The following is a 22100-nucleotide window of genomic DNA, read 5'->3' as shown; positions in this document are numbered from 1 at the left end:
GGTGAGAAGCAGGGAGAAGGGGTTGGGCATGGATAAGGCTGAGGATGGAGGGATTTTGAAGCTGTTAAAATGAATATTGAGACCACTGGGCTGTAAGCTCACCCAGGTGAAATATAAGGTGCTGTTCCTCCAAGTTTACATTTGGCCTCACTCTGATAGTGGAGGCAGCCAAGGATGAAGATATCGCCGAGGTAGTGGGAGGGGTAATCAAAATGGATGACAACCGGACGATTGGGTTGGTTGATGCGTGCAGAGTGCAGAAGCTCCACAAACTGGTCCCCGTATCTGCATTTGGTCTCCCCGATATATAGGAGACCACATCAGGAGCAATGGATGCAATAGATCAGGTTGGATGAAGTGCAGGTCCACTGGCTCTGGAAGGATTATTTGAAGCCTTGCTCGGACGTGAGGTGTAAGGTCAGGTATTGCAGCTCTCGCAGTTGCAGGGAAAGTTACCTTTCCTGCTCCTCAGATGCTGTCTGACTTGCATTTTCCACATGCAAATTCACTATATCATTCAGTTCACTTAGACACTAAAAATCTGTTTATTCCAGTCTTAAAAAGTGAAGAGGATGTTCAACACAGCATATTACTTCACCATGCTTTGTTAGTTTAACATTACTAATAGTCTATAACTAGATAGCTGAATAAAGGTATATTTTTAATAAAAGCTTTGACCTGGGAGAGAGTTCAAGCTGATCCACATTCCATAAGCTGCTCTGAAACCTCTGCTCACATTTTTACAACTGTGCCAAATTCCACTACAGCAGTCAAGACAACATGCAATGTTCTAAAACAAAATAACAAACCACAAAATTCTAAAAAAAAAGTTACTTTGGCTTATGTTCCAATGTTAAAGCATCCTTCAAAAAAAAATTCAAAGATCTAAACCTGCATATTTGCCAAAAAAAACTAATTAGTTCTACCTTGGGCAATACCATGCACCAAACCTTGTTGAAATGTGTCCAATAGTTCTCGAGGCAGACTGTTTACAAATAAACGGACCAATAAGCATAAACAAAAACTTTATATCTTCCCATCCTCAGCGGTATACATAAATCTAGTCAATGATAGAGCATCAATAACTCTCTGGAGTAGAAAATTACAAAGATTTATAGCATATTATTGTTAACAACCTTCACTTGATCTCTAAACGAGCAATCCCTTATCCTATACTCATGCCCCATGTTTGAAATACTCCAGTCAGCAGAAACAACCCCTCAGTGTGGACCCTGTTAAGCCCTGTCAGAATCTTAAATGTTTCAAGATGATGGTTGGAACCACTGCCCATGCAAGTGAACAAAAATGGAATACCTGTTTTCTACTTCTATAACGTCTTCCTCAATGTCAAAGTCATTGATAACATCATCATTGTCAGGGGGTGGTGCCAGTACTTCCTCCTGAGTGGGAAAATAAATGAGTATTTAAACAAATTGAAACAAAATCCAAGAGGAAGACTGCAACCTGTCTAGTCAAAAGCTTTGAAGCAACTCTCCTGTAAAACAGGTTAATGTTTGTGAAGTACATACCAACCTGGGGGTCACTGTCACTGGACATTGTGCTCAGAATAATAAACTGCCTCATTCCACATAGCAGGAAATCAACACTGTAGCAGTAACAGTTCTTAGCATATTATCTTAATGTACAACAATGTTCCAGTGTTTTTACAACAGAGGTATAGGATTTTAACAGCATTACCCCCTCAATCCGGTAAGATCTATACCAGGCAATAAATCCACTTCAGCAATTGTAAAGAAATACATTAAAATTTCTATAGGAAATAGTTTGATATGGTTAAGTGCTCTACTGGCCAAGGTGGTGAAAGCCCTGCCTGATGAAATGGACAAGGATGTGTATAGGCTAGCAAGGGTTAGGTCTTTAGAATTTCTAGTTTTAGATGAATTATCAGATCTCATTCTCATCAACAACTGTAGTCCAACAGAATAAATGAGACACGATAGAGAGCAGGGGACAAACTCCAAGTTCCTGGTCATAATTGCTTTTCAGACACTGCACGTCAGCTGGAAAGTGAACCCAATTGCGCGTGGGGATAGAAGAGGATTGAGTTAATTGCAATGCTCATATTAATCTGATAATCATCATTTCGCAGAAGGAAGCCATTTAGTCCATTATGTGTGCACTGGCTCTCTGACTAACATAATCACTCAGTGCTACTTGCCTACCTTTTCCCCGAACCCTTGCATGTTGGACGGTCGCTTACATAGAAACAATGCTCCTTCGAATGCACCAATTAAGCCTGACTCCACCACACTACCAGGCAGTGCATTCCAGAACTGATCCACTCATTGTACAAAAAGGGTGTTTCTCACTTTACACTGGCTATATTTGCAAATTACTTTAAATACGGATCCTCTCATCCTTGACCCTTTTTGAGTGGAAACAGTGTTTCCTATATATTCTATTCCTCATGATTTTGAAACTTTTATCAGATCTCCTACTAGCCTACTGCTGTCCAAAAAAACAGTTCCAACCTCTCCGGGCTATCCTCATCACTAAGTTTTACATCCCCTGGAACCATTTTTGAAAATCTCTTCTGCATTCTCTCCAATGAGGTCACATCCTTTCTATTGTACGACATCCAGAACTGAACACAAATCTGAGGTCTAACAAATGTCTTGATTAATTTCAACATAACTCCTATTAAAAAAGTCCAGAATACGAAATGACTGATTAACTGCTCTCTCCATCTGTCTTGCCACTTTCAGTGATCTATAGACACATTCGCAAGTTCCTCTTTTCCAGTACTCCTTAAGTACTGAACCTCCTTCTTTGTACTGTCGTTCCATGTTTTGCTTGCCAAAATGCAATTAAGGATGACAGTCCACTAACTCAAGATTGTTCCTGGTTAGTAGCTTTCATTGATGCGGCCTAACTGGCCTTGTTTTTCAGCACACCAAATCCCAGCCTGGAGATGCAGATTTCTCCATTTCTGATGACTGAGTGCAATGTGTAATATGCTTCAATGTGCTTCCCCTTTGCTGTTGTGGCCTCAGGGTCAGCTTTGGCAGCTGTGGAGTAAGGCAGCATCCCATAGCCACTCAAGGAGCCATGGCTGGAACAAAAAATGAAAATTATGTCTCGAATTTGCATGCATTATTTATTTTTTATAATTTTTAAAAAATTCTGCTGGATTAATTATGGTGACTTTTATGGCACATTTTACTATATTTTCATAAATATGTGTAACTATAAATTACTGTACTACATTAAAAAAAGTCTGCTGGCTAATCATTTGCAATTTACTGCAATTTATCCTAAAGATCTGAAAGAGAAGCAGAAGATGGTTCCGCCGGACAGGCAACATCCCTGGAGAGAAATAAAGTTTCAACTTGATTAAAAACAAAACCCCACCAACTCAGAACAGATATGCTGCCTGACCTGCTAAGCATTTCCACAATTTTCTGTTTTTATTCGTACCATTACATTTTTGAAACACACTCATTTTAATTAATTAACTCAGCATTCCCTTCCTAGGTTCACTCAGGAAGCCTGACACTTGGGCAAATTGCCCAACACCTCAAGGGAAGAAAACGCAAGAAAAAAAATACAATGGTGTCATCAAACAGGAATGCATTACAAAGAAAACCTAATGCAAGTTCCTGACAGTAAGGACTGCGCAAATTATTAACAAAAGGAAACAATAATTGTATTTTAATGCAGGAAACAGCTGACAATAAAGTGCCATCCCACAAGTCCTTAACAACAGATCCCCACACAGAAAGTCCTGAAGTCAGATGTCCTCAGGGAGGACACCAGACAGAAGTAGGACTCAGCCTCTACAAAACGGGGAATGAGTAAAAAAAAAGTCCAGCATCTGAATAATCCGAGATTACTGTCTCTCCATAGTCAGATCAGGACTGGCACTGTCTCGAATGACATCCCCTTATCCATTCAGCCAGGCAGTGGAACAGACAGGATACTCAATATTTCAGCATAACACTTTCCAATCTGGGAGATCTTTATTAAATCACCCTTAACTTTTGCTGTTCTAATGAGTAGAAATCTTATTCTCAAGCTGCTCTCCAAAACCATCACCACTCACCTTGGTCAAAGTCACAAGATCCAGCTGGGTCAGGGGAAATCAAACTAAATGTTCAACTTAAACTTTTTCAAGTTTAATCCTTAAATAATTAAGTAAGCATGTTAATTAATTATTAAGGTTAAATCAAGATAAAGCCTATTTACCAAACATAATCTAGAACTCAAACAATCCCATTAGTATTAGAATTCTAGAATTACAATTAAACTCATAATAACTAATAAAGAAAAACTGGTAATGGCAACACAAGCGTTTCCTGCGTTTTCTTCCCATGAGGTGTTGGGCAATTTGTTCAAGTGTCAGGCTTCCTGAGTGAATCTAGGAAGTGATTGCTGAGTTAATCAATTAAAATGAGTATGTTTCAAAAATGTAATGGCAGGGATAAAAACAGAAAATCGTGGACTGAAGTATGTGGGAGAATGCATACAGCCGAATTATTTGTGAATTGTCAAATCTATAGGAAATATCTTTACCTTGAGACATTCCATGTCAGGGCCATTGAGAAAAAATACGAGATAGAGATGCACAAGACAGTGGAGGAATGGGTTAAATTGAAATGGGTGAGCAAAACAGTTCGGGGCGAGTGGGCAGTTAAAAGTTCTATACACACAAATGTATGTCACATAAAAAGTGAAATTAGAAGCACAAGTTCAATTTAACACTTTGACCTGGACGAAGCTACAAGCTGTGATCAGTAGAAAACAGGCCATGATACAAGTTCTTGAGGAAAGATGGGGAAATTGGAAATGAAAGAGTAGCAATCTTGACAGAAAATTATTATTACAGCATTAAAAAGAGGGGGAAAAATGAACAAGTACTAGAAACTCAGGATAAAAATGAAGAATAGGACTTCAGTGGGAGCTGGACTTCAGTGGGAGCTGTCTACAGGTCTCCTGATAGATAAAATAGCTGGATGAATAAATGCATAGATCAGCTTTAATGGAGACTTTAATTTTCATTCACTGCGAGAAGCAAAATAGTTTGAATTTCAAAGGCAACAAAATTTCTAATCACATTCTACGGGGTCTTCTGGAATATTATGTCCTTGAACCGAGAGCAAACCCGATTAGATTTAGCACTAGGTAATTAGCTAATTTAATAGTAAGGGGACATGTACCAAATAGTACCCAAAACACAATTGATTTTGGTAGTACATTTGAGAGAAAGACAAGTTACAAAATACTTCAAATTTGGCTCAGAATAACTGAGGTAGCATTTGATCATCACAGACTTCACATATTATTAAAAGACTTCAAGCCAGGAGAGCTGTTAGAAACTGTATCTGGTATATTTCTGTACAAATCATGTATTAATGTACCCTGATCAACCCGATAATCCAGACAGGTGGTATAAAACTAAAAGAAAGTGCTTTATTTATGCTATAAATAATGAAGATCCCATTGATTCAGAGATATAATACTTTTGCAATCCCTGCAAAAAAAAGGAAAAAGAAAACTTGAAAGGGATATCAAGGACAATGTTGAAGCATTTTTTAAGTATATAAAAAGAGGATGCACATAGATAAGTGAGACCCTTAACAACAGACACACGACGTCACTTTTAAAATATGGAAATGGCAGAGTTGTTAAATTATTACTTTGCATTGGCATTCAGAGTAGATAATAAGGAAGAAATCCCAGATACACGAGGTAACGTTTTAGAAAATCAAGGGGATGACCTTATTAAAATAAATTTAATCTTTATAAAAATTTGGAAAATACAACAAAACTAAAGAATAACAAATTTCCAGAATGTGGCAGTTTCTACCCTACGATATTGGTAGTGGTTGGTCGGGGGAGGGGAATTGCAAAAGTATTAGTCATGATCTAAAATGCACTTGATTCTGAAATTGAATGCTTAGTAGGAATATGGCAGACGTCACTCAATTATTTATGGGTCGGAAAGATAAACCAGGAAATAATTGCGTGCTGTGGGAAAGTTGCCAGAATCTGTTCTTTGAAACAGAATGACTAAGGATTTGAAAAATCAGAGAAAGCCAGCATGAATTAGTAAAAGCCAAGTTGTGTCTAACAAGTTTAGTTGAATTTTGAGGAGGTAATTACTGTGGTAGATTAAAGAATATCATCATCACTTACATGGACTTCAACATGAAAGCACAATATGGAGGCGAGTACAGATAAATGGCCTCAAATTGGTAAGATGCGACAACTGGGCTCTCAGGGATAAGTTTTTCCATTATCTACATAAATAACATAGATAGAGGAATGGAGAACTGTACATTCAAGTTTACTGATGACACCAGATGTGGTAGACAGAAGTAAATAGCAGCAAAATATCATTGAAAGATTACATTAGGAGTGGGTGGGGGAGGGAGCCAGGAATTGAGATTATCTACTTTCAGTCTGGGTTAAATCAGACTATCTAATGAGAAGCAAAGACCTGGCAATGAGCATATATTTAACATTCCAAATTCAGAAAACAAGAAAATTAGGTCCACTCCCAGCAACATGAACCACATTACTGCTAGCTATCACTTGTCAAAAGGTAATGAGTTTCACTACTAAAGAGCTCCAAACTAATGCTTTCTTATTGTGTTTAGTGCTGAGGCTGTCCCTGTCATTCACTGGGCAAAAGAGTGGTTGCATCGCGCTCCCCAACCTTACTAAGTCTTCCCTTCGGCTATGGTCCCAGTGTGCACTATTCCAAACCTTGCTGGAAAGACTTGCAGCTTTCTTCACTGAACAATGCAAAAGACAGCATTCAATACCCACAAGAAGTTGTATAAAACAACGTCTTTGTTTCAAACATTTCAAATTCTGGTAGGAAAGAAAGCAGTCAAGTACTGGAACAATCTTGTTTGAAGAAAAGGCAGGTTAACATTTCACAGGGAAAGCCAATGTTATTCCAAACACATTTAGCCAAAGCATTCATTGGTCTTTTCCTTTATTAGAACCCACAGATATTAGATTAGATTAGATTAGATTACCTACAGTGTAGAAACAGGCCCGTTGGCCCAACAGGTCCACACTGACCCTCCAAAGAGTAACCCAACCGGACCCATTCCCCTACCCTAAACTTACCCCTGACTAATGTACTTAACACTAAGGGACAATTTAGCATGGCCAATTTACCTGACCTGCACATGTGGGAGGAAACCGGAGCATCCGGAGGATACACACGCAGACATGGAGAGAATGTAAAAACTCCACACAGACAGTCACCCAAGGCAGGAATCGAACCCAGGTCCCTGGCGCTGACAGTCAGCAGTGCTAACCACTGAACCACAGTGCTGCCCCTAATATGGCAGATTTATTTTACAATTCAGGTTTGTACACCTGCCCTTTCTCAACAAACAATGATAGTTACCAAAGCTTTTTTATTCAAAAGACAATTGATTTTGGAACATCTGATTCCTACCAGGCACTCTTCCCTACTGCCCATCATCATAATCTTAGTATTTGGTTTCAGTTTAAGCACGCCCAGCTTAACGTCATCTTCTGCAGCTTTACCTGTAAACAGAGAGAAGAATCAGCTTACATTCATTACAAAGATAACGATTAAATAAATAAAGTATTCTCTACTCTATCTGTCCTGCAATTCTTCTTGATCTTGATAATTTCTCAGGCTTTCTTCCTGAACGTCAAACATACCCATCCGTTGTGACCAACCCCACCCAGCTATTACTTTATTAGTTTAGTGTTGAAGTTGCCCCTGTCATCCAGTGAGCAACAGAGTGGCTGCATCTCCCTCCACAGTTCCTGCACAACCACCCTTAATAAATCTTCCCTTAGGCCATGGTCCATCTCATGTCCACTTTAGCTCAATACTTGTGTCACTATACAATGGGATGTGCCACCTCACGCAGTGTTCCATTTCTCCCGCAACCTGCACACGGTAAAAATGTAAATTTGGGTGTCCTCCAGTTACAATCACATTTCTCTTATTCTTGTCTTTGTCCTCATGTTCATGCTGATTGAGTTAGGCGAGGTACTGGATCAAGCTCTACACTATAATAATAAGGTTGTCTTATTCCTGGTCTCCTCGCTGGTCATATTTTGGCTTCTTTGAGCAAGATTACTAATTCATTTAAAGTGTCTAAATAGGAGCAATTCTAATAGTCAGCCCATCCGAACGAGACTGAAAAACCTTGTTCTACATTCAGCCCTTTTACTGAGCAGAGGAACCTTGCGACGTTTCAGTGAAACAGTGAAACAAGTAGGTAAAAGGTAGTACTTAATCTATAATCTCATCTATTTCTGACATTCGTGATCTTTTCAAATCGGGATGCTGGAAAGTAAGTTACTCCTAACCCTTCTGCGACCTTTGTCAATTTAAGCACCAGTCTCTGAAAGAAAAAGAAGGCTCCATTATTTCAAAAGAACAGCTCAGAGAATTGTATGCACAGCTCACGGAAGACAAGTGATTGATTTGTAGTTTCTGAGCTGCAACCTTTAGGACATTTGGCCAGAAATGAAAAGTGAAAAACTATCAGATCCAGAAGAGATTCAATCCCATTAGAATAGAAGAGAAGTGAGCCAGCAGAAAATAGAGAGAAAATTTACAAAATCCTTGCTATTTCAGGAGCATCCAGGGGTCTATACAGGTCACTTAGGACCATGTATAACCTGGAAGCCTGTTAACCTTGTACACAGAAACCTATGGTCACAGACTGATTTTATGTAATGATTCACATTTTACCCATCAAGGGCACAAAAAAGAAAATCCTTTTCCAAATATTCAAACCCAATAAAATTCAAATCAGATAAATCAGCAAGATTAGCACAAATAGAACTGGGTTGTCTGAGGTTTGTGAGCAAATATACCTTATGGTCCAGATTTCAACCGAGAAGCTGCTTCTTCCTATCTCCTTTCGGACTATGACCTCACCACCAAGTATCAAGCATTGTTTTCAAAACAGTCATCGACCATATTTCCTCTGGCGATCTTCCCTCAATGGGTTTCTATCTCCTTCCAAAGATCAATATACAGGATTGGCCAGTTGGCCCATCAACTTCCCTGCAGCACTAAACTGATTTCTTCCAAACTTGATTCAATTTTTCTCCTCTTGTCCAATGTGTCTCTATTTAAGAGTTGCAAGAGAGGAAGAAAGGGGCTGTGGGACATATTAACTTATTACATGCTTTTAACCCACAATGATTTAGACTTGAATGAAGAAAGGTTGATCACAAGTTCGCAGATGATAGAAAAATGGTGGAGCGGTAAATAGTGAAGGAGATAGCCTTAAGTGACAAGAGAACATAGACGGACAACACAGATCAATGTCAGATGGAATGCAAACCAGAGAAGTGAGATAATTCACTTCAGCAGGAAAAACAAGCTAAGGGGATATATGATGAATGGTAGGATCCAGTGAAACATTGAAAATAAAAGGCACATCATTCCCAAGGCTCTTATGGTAACAGGACAGATAGGTAAAGTGCTTAAGGCAGCGTTATGGATACTTGCCTTTACTAGCCAAGGCACAGAGTTTAACGTCATGGAAATTATGATGTAACTGTATAACAGTTGCTTAGACCACAATTACAGTATCGTGTGCAATTCTGGAATCAATACTCCAGAGAAGCAGGAAGGGTGTGATTGCATTGGAGAGGGTAGAGAAGATTTACCAGGATGTTGCCTGGGCCGGAGAGTTTAACTTATGGAGAGAGATTGGACCAACTGGGAATGTTTTCCTTGGAGCAGACAAAACTGAGGAGGAGAGGAGACAGATTGAAACGGATTAAATTATGACAAGCATAGTCAAGATAGACAGGAAGGAACTTTTCCCTTTGGTGGAGGGATCAATGATCGGGGCATAGAGTTAAAGTAAGAATCAGGAGGTTTTTCACCCAGAGAGTGGTGGGAATCTGGAACTCAATGCCTGTAAGGATGATAGTGACAGAAGTCCTCCTAACATTAAGGACTATCCAGATGTATACTTGCAATGCAAAAGCATACAAGGCCATCGTCAAATGCTGGAAAATTAGATTAATATAGTCAGGTATTTGTTTTTGATCAGAGCAGACTTGAAGATCCATAAGACCTTTTCTCTGCGCTTTTGACTTTTATGACTCTATGACCACCTTGGTTCAGAAGGTTCTTTTGCAGGGGGGGGGAAAGCTCCCTTTAAATGTTGTGTTTCTAAGGATAGTGTGCTTGCACGTGGCTTCAAAAACATTCGCCGTCAACCGTTTATTGACATGTTAATGACTTCAGTTTGACTTTGTTTCCTTACAGACTAAATAATAAGCAACTTGGCAATTATGGAGCCACAAGCTAACAAGACCTCATACCCAACATGCTGGCATTGCTGGTTCCCAGCTGTTGAGCAAGGGACTCATTCTTTTTGACTGGGACTGGTTTAAAAAAAAACCATTACAGTTCGCCTGTTAAATTTCTGAGACAGAATGGTAACAAGGCAACCAAGTAAAGATGGCAAGAAGTTTGGAATGTTGGGAGAACATTCATAAGTTATGTGAAGTCAAACCAGATGACCTGGCGTAAATGTAGAGTTATAGGGTTTGGGGAATGGGTCTGGATGTGTTACTCTTTGGAGAGTCCGTATGGACTTGTTAGGCCAAATGGTCTGTTTCCACACTGTAGGGATTCTGTGTTAGTGATGACCTGTTGTTATGGGGAAGCATACTGTCTTTGCTAATTTGGGACAGTGGCAATGCCATTGATTAATAACCTAAAGTTCCAGGCTATTACTCTGCGGCATGGGTTAAAATCTCACCCTGGACGTTAGTGCAATTTAAATTCAATTAAGAGAGTCTGGAAATGAAAGCCAGTCTCAGTCCACGAAAAAGCCTGAGTGACCATGAAACTACCAAATTGTTATACAGACCCATTTGATACACTAATATCTTTTAAGGAAAGAAATCTGCCAGCTTTATCCAGTCTGGCCAACATATCACTCCAACAATGCAGTTAACTCTTAACTGCCCTCTGAAATGATCCAGCAAGGACAAAGAGCAATGGACCATAAATGCTAACCGCGTTCATGATGTTCATATCCCATGAAAGGATAACGATAAACAAATTATGCATAGTTGTAAAGATTGAGTGAAATAAATCCAGCTGTAGAATTGAGAGACTGACCCAAAGTGCCTGCTGTGCTGTGAAGTAAAGCAGCTTATTCATTTGTATCAGATCTCATCTCACCAAAGTAGACTGAAAAGGTGAAAGGAGAAGGTGAGGACTGCAGATGCTGGAGATCAGAGTTGAAGAGTGTGGTGCTGGAAAAGCACAGCCGGTCAGGCAGCATCCGAGGAGCAGGAGATTCAGCGTTTCTAGCATAAGCTCATCATCAGGAACGTGCCTGATAAACAGCTTATGCTCAAAACATTGACTTTCCTGTTCCTCAGATGCTGCCTGATCGACTGTGCATTTCTAGCACCACGCTCTTTGACTGAAAACGTGAAAGATCTAATAAAACTAGAATTCAGCTCACAAAGTAGTCAAAAACATCATCTGAGGGTAACTTCTCAGACCATTCTTGGGATCGATTAATGTTACCGAATCCAAAACAATATTTACGACATTTCGATTTGCCCTATCTTGACTTTACTCTGCAAATCACATTTCACAGCGCATTATGAAAATCAACGAGCAGTAATCCAATCCAACTAGCATTTGGTCCATATCCCTCTAAACCCTTCCTATCCAGATGCCTTTTAAATGTTGTCATTGTACCAGCCTCCACCACTTCGTCTGGCAACTCATTCCAAACACACACCACTGTGTGAAAAAGTTGCCTCTTAGGTCCCTTTTAAATCTTTCCCCTCTCACCCCAAACTTATGCGCTAGTTCTGGACTCCCCACCTCAAGGAAAAGACCAGTCTATTTACCCTACCCATGCCTCTCATGATTTTATAAACCTCTTTAAGTTCACCCCTCAGCCTCCTATGCTCTAGGGAAAGTAGCCCCAGCCTATTCAGCCTCTCCCTACAGCTCAAACCCTCCAACCCTGACAGCCTTGTAAATCTTTTCTGAACCATTTCAAGTTTCACAACATCCTCCCTATAGCAGGAGACTAGAATTGCATGTAGTATCGAAAAGTGGCCTAACCAATGTCGTGTACAGCTGCAACATGACCTCCCAACTCCTATACTCAATACTCTGACCAATAAAGCTAGCATACCAAATGTCTTTTTCACTATCCTATCTACTTGCAACTCTGGTTCAAGAAACGACATACCTGCGCTCCAAGGTAATCTTCTTTGCTGTCCATTGCACCTCTTATGTTTGTATAATTTGCAAACCTACTAACCATACCTAAGTTCACATCCAAATCATTTACACAAATGACAAAAAGCAGCGGACCCAATACTAATCCTTGTGGCACATCGCTACTCACAGGCTTCCAGTCTGAAAAACACCCTCCACCCCCACCCTCTATCTTCTACCTTCAAGCCAGTTCTATATCCAAATAGCTAGTTCTCCCTCTATTCTGTATGATCTAACTTTGCTAACCAGTTTACCATGCAGAAGCTTGTCAAAAGCCTTACAAGTGTCCATATAGATTAAATCCACCACTCTGCCCTCATTTGTTACTTCTTCAAAAACTTCAATCAAGTTAGTGAGACATAATCTCCCACGCACAAAGCCATGTTGACCAACAATAATCAGTCCTTGCCTTTCCAAATACATGTAAATCCTGTCCCTCAGGACTCCCTCCAACAACTTGCCCAGCACAGATGTCAGGCTCATCGGTCAAGAGTTCCCTGTCTTACTATCTTTCTTGAATAGTGGCATCACAATAGCCAACCTCCAGTCTACCAACATCGCACCTGTGACTATCAATGATACAAATATCTCAGCAAGGGGACCAGCAATCTCTTTCCTAGCTTCCCACAGTTTTAGAGTCCATCTGATCAGTTGATTATCGGACAATCAAGTGAAATGAACATTCCACAATATTTCCGAAAATTGAATATGTTACATGGATTATCTTGCATTAAGATGTTTTACCCTCTGCTGGCTTTAAGTGAATTTTATTATTGCAGACCTTCATTATGCAATCCCTGTCACCATTCCACCTTTCACTGTGCAACAGTGCCTCTCAATTTACTCCCAACTCAATCATGAACAAATCCAGGTTAGATTCAAGAAGCATTTGTCAAAACCTACTTTTACTCAGTATAGACTATACTTGTATTTTTGCCGAGCTGAATTCAGCTAACCCCGCATGCATAAGCAAACACTACCTTTGATTTTCAAGCCAAGTAACTTCTGGCGCTCTGGCAGCACCCCAGTTAGAGTTTTAATTGTTTCCTTCAAGTCCAGCACTGTGTCCTCTTCTGTCAGTTTTGTTACTGGATATTCTTGTCCACTCCATTTTATTATAATTGAAACGGACATCCTCACAGGTAAGGTTTGGCTTCAATCTGAATAGAGAATGAAACATGATAAAATGTGAATGTGAACATTAAAATTTGAATGCAAACAATTGTTCAAAATGATGAAATACATTTCAACGAATATCATATTGCAAAAAACAAAAAATGAGTCTCCAAGCTTTCCACAGTCAGGGCCTGGTTTTGCAAAAGCCAACCAAACAAAACCAAGTATTTCTAATCTTTCACAAAATGTGGGTAAGTTGATGAACTGTATTTGTTCATAAACATTACACTTTACCAAAAATATAACAGTATATTGCAAACAGACACATTGCTCAACTAGTTGTAACGTAGCAATGCTACCAATGTTAGATATCTCTACTGAGGGGTCAAAGGGGAAAGCTGCACTTTTACACTTCATTTCAAAACTGAGGATTGTGGCAGTGATTAAGTTACTGGCTAGGACTGCTATGACGCGGTAGTTCTGTTCTCATGCAATCCTGTTATAAGAAAATCACGTAATAGCACCACCATTTAAACTCATGGGGCTGGAATCGCGTTATAACCAATAGAAGCTTTAAAAGCTCACGCCATAGAAAGAGTGCCCTCAACTCGTCAATGCAAATTTGCGTTAACAAACCACACAGTATAGCAGAACAACCTGTAATTATGGAATAGTTACAGTACAGAAAAAAGCCATTCAGCCTGTCAAACCGATGCTGACATTCCATAAGAGCAACTCAGTTAGTCCTACTCCTCTGACTTTTCTGTGTGGCCCTAGCAACTTTGGTTCTTCAAGTCATTTTACAATTCCCTTTTGAAAGCGACAGTTAAATCTGTCTCCACGGAAACATTAGGCAACATATTCCTGAACTTAACCAATTGCTATGCAAATATCTTCTCATGTTATCTTTATATTCGTCTTAAATTGCTCAAAGTGGCTGGGTAGATTGATAAAGCGCTTAACAATTCCACGAAGAGAGTACATATAAGTCCAAGGAGGTTAGAATGAACCTTTATAAAATGCTGGTTTGGCTTCAAACAAAAAAATTTTCAAACATGACAACTAACACATCCACTCTCTCCACGGCATCTTATTTTTGTACCCTGGAATGTCGATTACCACGCTCTGAGGATTATTCGGCTTTCAGTCCTTTCAATTTCTTCAGCACTATTTTTGTTAAATAATTATAATTTCCTTCAATTTATCTTTCCCAATAGACCCTTACTTTCCTAGCATTTCTGGGATGTTATCTCTGTCTTCTTCTGTAAAGACAGATCTAAATTAGTTGTTTATTTGTTCTGCTATTTCCTTGGTCCTCATTATCAATTCCCCCATTTCAAATTGCAAGGAGCTTACATTTGTCTTTATTAATCTTATTTTTACACACTTACAGAAGCTCTTAAAAGTACACGTTTATAAGTTCCTTGTACTTCTACTCTCATATTTTATTTTTCCCCTCTTAATCAATCTTACGTTGCTCCTTAAACAAAAACCCCCGAAAGAACTGCAGATGATGGAAAACAGTGACGCATTTCTGAAGAAGGGCCACTGGACTCAAAATGTCAACTCTGCTTCCTCCCCAGAGATACTGCCAGACCCGCTACGTTTTTCCAACAGTATCGGTTTTTGTTGTACGTTTCCCCCTTTACTGAATTTTAATTGGTTTCCAATCCTCAGACTAGCTACTTATTCACTTATTGTGGGCAACACGGTGGCTCAGTGGTTAGCACTGCTGCCTCACAGCACCTGGGACCCAGGTTCAATTCCCACCTCGGGCAACTGCCTGTGTGGAGTTTGCACATTCTCCCCATGTCTGCGTGGGTTTCCTCCGGGTGCTCCAGTTTCCTCCCACTCAATCAGGTCTACTATTTTTCCTAGGCAATACTATTTAAATTAACAAGTTTATTTAATTTTTTTTTACAAAATAACTGACACATCTCTACATTGGAAAAAGTCATTATCCTAAATTTGAGAGATCACAGCTAATGTACTTCCACCAAAAATAGAAAAAGCCAGAATATTTTAACTTGACAGCTACTATCCTTTCTAACGCATCTCAGATTTAAATTTAACAGTTGACAGACGGTGTTCATTATAATCTTATCTACTATGGTGATCCCATAAAGCAGCTCCTAAATCTACCCAGCGTAACATCATAGATTCTACATTTATTTATAAGGATTTCATTCATGTTTTCCTGCCTTCCAGTTTTCAAATGTGTCTTTGTTGACAGATTTACACTCTCTTTTGCAATCTTTCTCTCTCCCAGAACCTCTTGCAGTCATATCAAACTCTTCCAACCCCCCTCTCAACCCCATCCAACCATTCCTCCTTTCCCTTCCCCCCCCGCCAAACTCCTTTGCAGCCTCATCCTCTCATTCCCGCCCTCACACCATCCCTCCTGGAACCTCCTGCCTTTGGCCCCAACAGACAGCCACCCAGCTAAGTAAAGATATGTTCAATCCTCAAATTCTGATAAAATTCCCAGACCCCAACAGATGGCTACTCTCTCACTGCCAGCACTGATTTTCCTATCTGTTGTTCTAATCGCAGGCCCCTTTTTTCCTCCCATGACTACAGCTGATAGGCTTACAGCAAACCTACCAGTACAGGTAGATAACCCTTCATCCAAAATCCCAAAATCCAAAAAGCTCCAAGGTCCGAAGGTTTTTTTGTGAAGACTTTTTCTCATTAATAAGGTTGTTGAGCCTTCAGACAGTTAACCCAACTCCACACCTACTTGATGCGTGTCACTCAAATGCGACATCTGGGGGCATGGCCCAGCACCAACAAGCATCAATTCTGTTTCAGGGCCCATTTTACTCACAGTAAGTCTGTTCTTCTGGAAAACTTTTAAAGATTTCACCATCAAACTGTCACTTATTCTGAAATTTGAAAAATTCTGAATTCCAAAACCCAGCTAGTCCCGAGCATTTCGGATAAAGGATTGTGCATCTGTAGTAAATGTGACAGAACACCACCCTGTGATTACAGCACCAGCTCTTACCAGTCTGGTCCCCTCAACTTACAAGGATGATTTTTTTTTAATTCCTCGATGGTCACTCATGAGATTGAACATTCCCAGGCAATTTGGAAGTTTCATGGGTGAATTTGCTTGCTAGTCCCATATATTTTGATCACTATTGCATACAGACGCTACAGTTGTAATGTAATTTGAGAATCTGTAAGGGTGTTAGCTATCATTCTGTTCAGATTAATCTTCCCTGAGTCAGAACCTTGTGGATTCAACTTCTATTCCAGAGACTTGAGCACAAGACCCGAGACATTCTAACATAGGTCTGAGGGTGCACAATGCTGGAGGTCTGTCTTCCTGATGAAACACTAAACTAAAGTAATATCTGTTCTCTCAAAGATTCATTAGCTTTATTTTGAATAAAATCAGGGGAGTTATCTCGAGTGCCTTGACCAATATTTACTCCTCACTCAACATCATTGAAAGCATTGACTGGGAACTGTAGCACTGAGTCTGCTGTGAATAAACTGGCTACAGTACCATGCTTCCCTCATTGCAACAGTGACCACAACTTTAAAAAGTACTAAAGTGACTGCAAAATGACTCTAAAGAAGGCACTTTGTAAATACAAGTCTATTTGGCTTTCACTGAATACAAGTCTATTTGTCTTTCACTGAATACAATCTACTTTCAAATTTAAATTCTTTGCATGTGGTTACCTAACTTCATTTTGGCTGGAGACAAACACAATGGATTCACAATACAATCTCAATGTTGGTGTAACACCTTCAGGATAGACCATTAACAAGGCACAAGACTGAGTGTGGTTGAATATTCCCCAATTGTCTGGGTGGGTACAGCTCTAGCAACTTGAGACTATCTCAAAAGAAAGCAGTCCACCTTGATTTGGCAGCAGATTCACTTCCAACATTCACTCCCATCATCACCACATACAGTGGCATCACATACATACTGTGCACTATCTATAGGATGCAAAGCTTTAATTCACTAAGGTTACTTCAACAGGACCTTCTAAACCCTTGACCTCTATCACCTATCAGTACACATATGGGAACACCACATACAAGTTCCTCTTCAAGCCACACACCATCCTGACATAGAATTATACTGACATTCCTATACTGTCACAGGGTCAAAATCCTGGCGTCATCCAGTTTCCCTATCCCCGTACTAGTCAAAGCAAACACTCAGAGACACAGTATGGCTTTACCTCCTTCATCTTTATTCTGGGCCCTGGATGGAGAGAGAACGATTGCCCATGTGCACAGAGACACGAGTTCTCAGTCTTCTTTCGAACAACAGATTCTTAAAGAATTACATAGTCACTTACAGGGAGCAGCATCCAAATAAGGAAGCATCTATATTGACTGGATGGCCATTACAATCAGCGAACATCAACAGTAAAGATGAAGACATCTGGCATTACACAATGGATGTTCTTAACCTTGTTAACTAGCATTACATAATGGATGCTTTTCACCTCGTAAACCCACCACCCCTGCCTCATGCACCTCACTGATTACTGCAAGTTCTTATCTGGTCAAAGCTATGTTAACTGAGCATTTGTTATGCAACCCAAAACTTAACTCTTTCCCTACTTGCTCATATCTTATACACATTATCACTGGAACTCCATGACCACATAGCCCACTCTCAACCACCTTCAGCGGATTTTTGCTGATGAATGCACCATATTCAGCACCATTCACAAATCCGCAGAAACAGAAGCAGTCCACGTTCAAATATAACAAAATTGGGCTATCAAGTGGCAAGTAACATTCATGCCATACAAATGCCAGGTAATGACTAACTCCAATAAGCAACAATCTAACCATCACCCCATGACATTCAGTAGTGTTACCATCAATGAATCCCTCACTATCAACATCCTGTGGGTTACCACTGACAAAAAACTCAACTGGACTCACCACAGAAACAGTGGCTACAAGAGCAGCTCAGAGGCTAGAAACATCACCCCCTGACTCCCCAAAGCCTGTCCACCATCCATAAGGTAAAAGGAGCATAATGGAATACTTCCCACTTGCCTCCAACAACACAAGAAGCTTGACACCATCCAGGGCAAAGCAGCCTATTTGATTAGCACCACATCCAAAAACATCCACTTCATCCACCCCTGACACTCAATAGCAGTAGTGTGTACTATCTACAAGATGCACTGCAGAAATTCACCAAAGATTCTTAGACAGACAGCACCTTCTAAACCCACTACCACTTCCATTTAGAAGGACAAGGGCAGCAGTTACACAGGTACACCACCACCTGCAATATCTCCTCCAAGCCCCCACCTGCTTCAAGAAGACCACCATCATCCTGGCACCAAAAAAAGTAATGCAGTGTGCCCAATGGTTCTGACCTCCACAATTATGAAGTGCTTCAAGAGGTGAGCCACATCAACTCTAACCTCCCAGCCTGTTTTGATTCCTTGCCTACCAGTGCAATAGGTCCACGGCAGACGCCATCTCCTGGCCCTACACTCATCCCTGAAACATCTGTACAATAAAGATACCTACGTCAGGCTCCTACTTATTGACTATAACACTGCCTTCAAGACCATAATTCCAACAAAACTAATCTCCAAACCTAGATCTCTGCTCTATCCTCTGCAACTCGATCCTTGACTTTCTGACCCACAGACCACAACCGGTGAGAATAGGCGATAGCACCTCCTCCACAATAACTGTCAACACTGGGGCCCTGCAAGGCTGTGTACTCAGCCCTTCATTAGACTCCCTATATACTCATGACGGTGTGGCCAAACTTCAGTCTAACTCAGTCTACAAGTTGGTTGATGTCACCAACGTTGTAGGCCGGATCTCAAAATGATGAGGCTGAATATAGGAAAAAGATAGTGTGCTTGGTGGCATGATGTAGAGGTAAGAATCTCTCCCTCAACGTCAGCAAAATTAAAGAGATGGTCACTGACTTCAGCAAGCAAGGTGGAGGGCACACCTCTGTCTACATCAATGATCCTGAGGTGGAGATGGTAGAGTGCGTCAAGTTCCTAAGAGTGATGATCTGTCCTAGTCCAGCCACGTTGATGCTACAGTCAAGAAAACACAATAATATCTCTACTTCTTTAGGAAGCTAAGGAAATTCAGCTTGTCTGTAAAGACTCTTACTAATTTTCATAGATGCACCATACAAAGTATTCTATCACTGCTCGACCTCGGACCATAAGAAACTACAGAGTTGTGAACACAGCCCAGTGCATTACGCAAGCCAACCTTCCATCCATTGACTTCATCTATATTTCTCATTACCTCGGGAAGGCAGCCAACTTAAATCTAAGACTCCTCCCACCCGGTTATAATCTCTTCCAACTTCTTCTGTTAGGCAGAAAATACAATAGATTAAACTCACATATCAACAGATACAAGAACAGCTTCTTCCCCGCTGCTATCAGACTTCTGAATGGACCTCTCAAATTTTAAATTTAATGTTGATCCCGCTCTTTATGCAGCTTCTCTGCAGCCATTATATTGCATTCTTCATTCTGTTCTGCTACCCAAATGCACTTTGTATGGTATGATCTGGCTGCACTGCAAAACTACAAAGCAAAACTTTTCACTGTACTTACAAACATTTGATAGTAATAAATCAAGTCACAAAAAAAAAAGCAATGCATTATCTAGATATGGAATATATATCACTGGTCAAAATTCTAGAAAGGCTTTGCAGGTCAACCCACAGTAGGCAGACTGCAGCAGTTCAACTCATCACCACCTTCTCAAGGGGCAATTAGGAACAGGCAATAAATGTCAGTCCAGCCAGCGATGCCCCCATCCCAAGAAAGAATAAAAACAGATGGAGAGCCGAGAACTGCAGATGATTTTATAACTGTAGTTTCAACATTGTGTCGCTCAAATATCCTGTTACTTCGTTATTTGGTGTCCTAAACCACTAGTTATAAAACTTAAAATGTTATTTGGTCACACTCAGTCTGCTACACGTTTCTAAAATGAAACACTCTTGAAATATCTTATACAGGTTGGCCTGAAAGACATTGGTTTGGCTATGGGTTTCCAGAACTTTCTGATTCAATTTCATTTCCGGCATTTCTTTGTTGTGAACTGTACCAGACAACAATGCAGGCGAGACATACAGAGGAACATTGCTCATTTGGTGTCACTTGATGAATCTTACAGCACCCACAAGCTGCTGTGCCAGCTCTTTAAAACACAAACTCTCTCTCCAGAATCCGGAAACTTTCTCCCCTGATCTGGTTTCAAATCTGTGCTCCAGATTTGATGCACAAAGCTGAATCTTGGCATGAAGGGAAACAAATGAAAGACATTTGCAAGACATTTAAACTAACTGACCACTTCACTCTCCCAAACGTCACTGGTTATAAAGTCCTTTACAAAACTCTGCAATGTAAATTATTTTAAAACTGCAGTTTAAACATTTTATTCCTCAAACTTACCAATGTTTCTTTATTTGGTGTCCTAAACCACTAGTCATACAACCTAAAATGTTATTTACACTCACTCAATCCGTTACACATTTCTGAAGTAAAATATTCTTGGAGGCCCTGAAACATCCTGAACTTACAGACTAAGGGTCGATGTACAAAATTCCACTATGTAAAGACAAAAGAGTTTAGCAAACAAGAGAGGTGGCAAAGAGAGAGACATGAGGGGTTAAAGAAAGAAAAGCTGTTTTTTTTGGGGGGGGTATGGGGAGGAGGAAATCAATTGGAAAATCCAGTCCGATTTGAAAAGCAAAACAAAAACTGCACATTCCGGAATAGAGGCTGGAAGAACACAGCAAGTCAGATTTGAGACGCTGGGTGTTCTTCCAGCCTCCTGTTTGTCTACTCCGGATTCCGAAATGTGCAGTTTTTGTTTTGTTTTGCTTCTCAAATCGGACTGGATTTTCCAATTGGTTTTTTTTTGTTAAACAAAGAGATGCACCCTTCTACAGGAGGGACACACGAGAGAAACCCATCCCACACTTTTATCTCCTAGTGAAGCTTGTGGGAGGGTAAGGGGGAAAAGGGGGTTTAAGGGGAGAGGGTAAGGGGGTTTAAGGGGAGAGGGTAAGGGGGTGTAAGGGGGAGGGGGACAGGGGCGAAAGAATATTTTTCTGTTCAATAATAAAAGAACGAACCTCTTACATCGAAACATAAGAGGGAGAAAGGCGGAGAGAGAAGATGAAAGTGGAATAAATCCGCGGGGCTGACGGGGGGATTAAAGTAAATGAAATGGGGAATGGGTCATAAACTCCGGTCAGTTTTTTTCTTGAAAGTCCCGGTTTAAAATAATAAAACGACCCTCCGGAGCGGAGCTGCCGGTTTTAGTCCCCACCTCCCTCGGTCTGACCTTCCCGTTACTTATACCTTCGTCAAATATTATTATTATTATTATAGCTCGTTCCCGGGTTTTTTTTTACCGTCTGCGTGTCCGCCGGAAGTTCCGTCAGTTTCTGCCGTTCCCCCGCCCCCCCTTCCTCCTCATCTAAGCCGCTTCCGCGTCCGTCCCTCTCCAGCCTCCCCCACCAGCCAGTCTGCCTGCTCCGCTTTCAGGGGTTCCGCCCACCAGAGGGTCTTCTCCCACCCCCAAACTTTCAAGCGCTTTCTCAATTCAACACACAGAAACAAAACACAGGAGGCAGCACCCCACCTCCCCCCCCCCATCCCACCGCTGTTGTGAAACTTGAAAGGGTTCAAAAAAGACTTACAAAGATGTTGCCAGGGTTTGAGCTACAGGGAGAGGCTGA

The 22100-nt window shown here is 40.6% G+C and overlaps 1 protein-coding gene across 1 annotated transcript in view; it reads right to left on the bottom strand.

The window, feature by feature from the left end:
* ublcp1 (ubiquitin-like domain containing CTD phosphatase 1) overlaps positions 1-21851 on the bottom strand; it is a 45712-nt gene extending 23861 nt beyond the window's left edge. The window contains exons 1-4 of the mRNA XM_043703986.1: positions 21774-21851; positions 13231-13410; positions 7439-7530; positions 1315-1400 (exon numbers count right to left, since the gene is read on the bottom strand). Of these exons, the coding sequence (XP_043559921.1) occupies positions 1315-1400; positions 7439-7530; positions 13231-13384 (332 nt within the window). The 5' untranslated portion in view covers positions 13385-13410; positions 21774-21851. The remainder of the gene's footprint in view (positions 1-1314; positions 1401-7438; positions 7531-13230; positions 13411-21773) is intronic.
* Positions 21852-22100: the final 249 nt, after the last annotated feature.

This window comes from Chiloscyllium plagiosum, chromosome 14 (assembly GCF_004010195.1).
Source record: "Chiloscyllium plagiosum isolate BGI_BamShark_2017 chromosome 14, ASM401019v2, whole genome shotgun sequence".
NCBI lineage: Eukaryota > Metazoa > Chordata > Chondrichthyes > Orectolobiformes > Hemiscylliidae > Chiloscyllium > Chiloscyllium plagiosum.
Note: the sequence above shows the minus strand (reverse complement) of the source record. Positions and strands in the feature narration are given on the sequence as shown.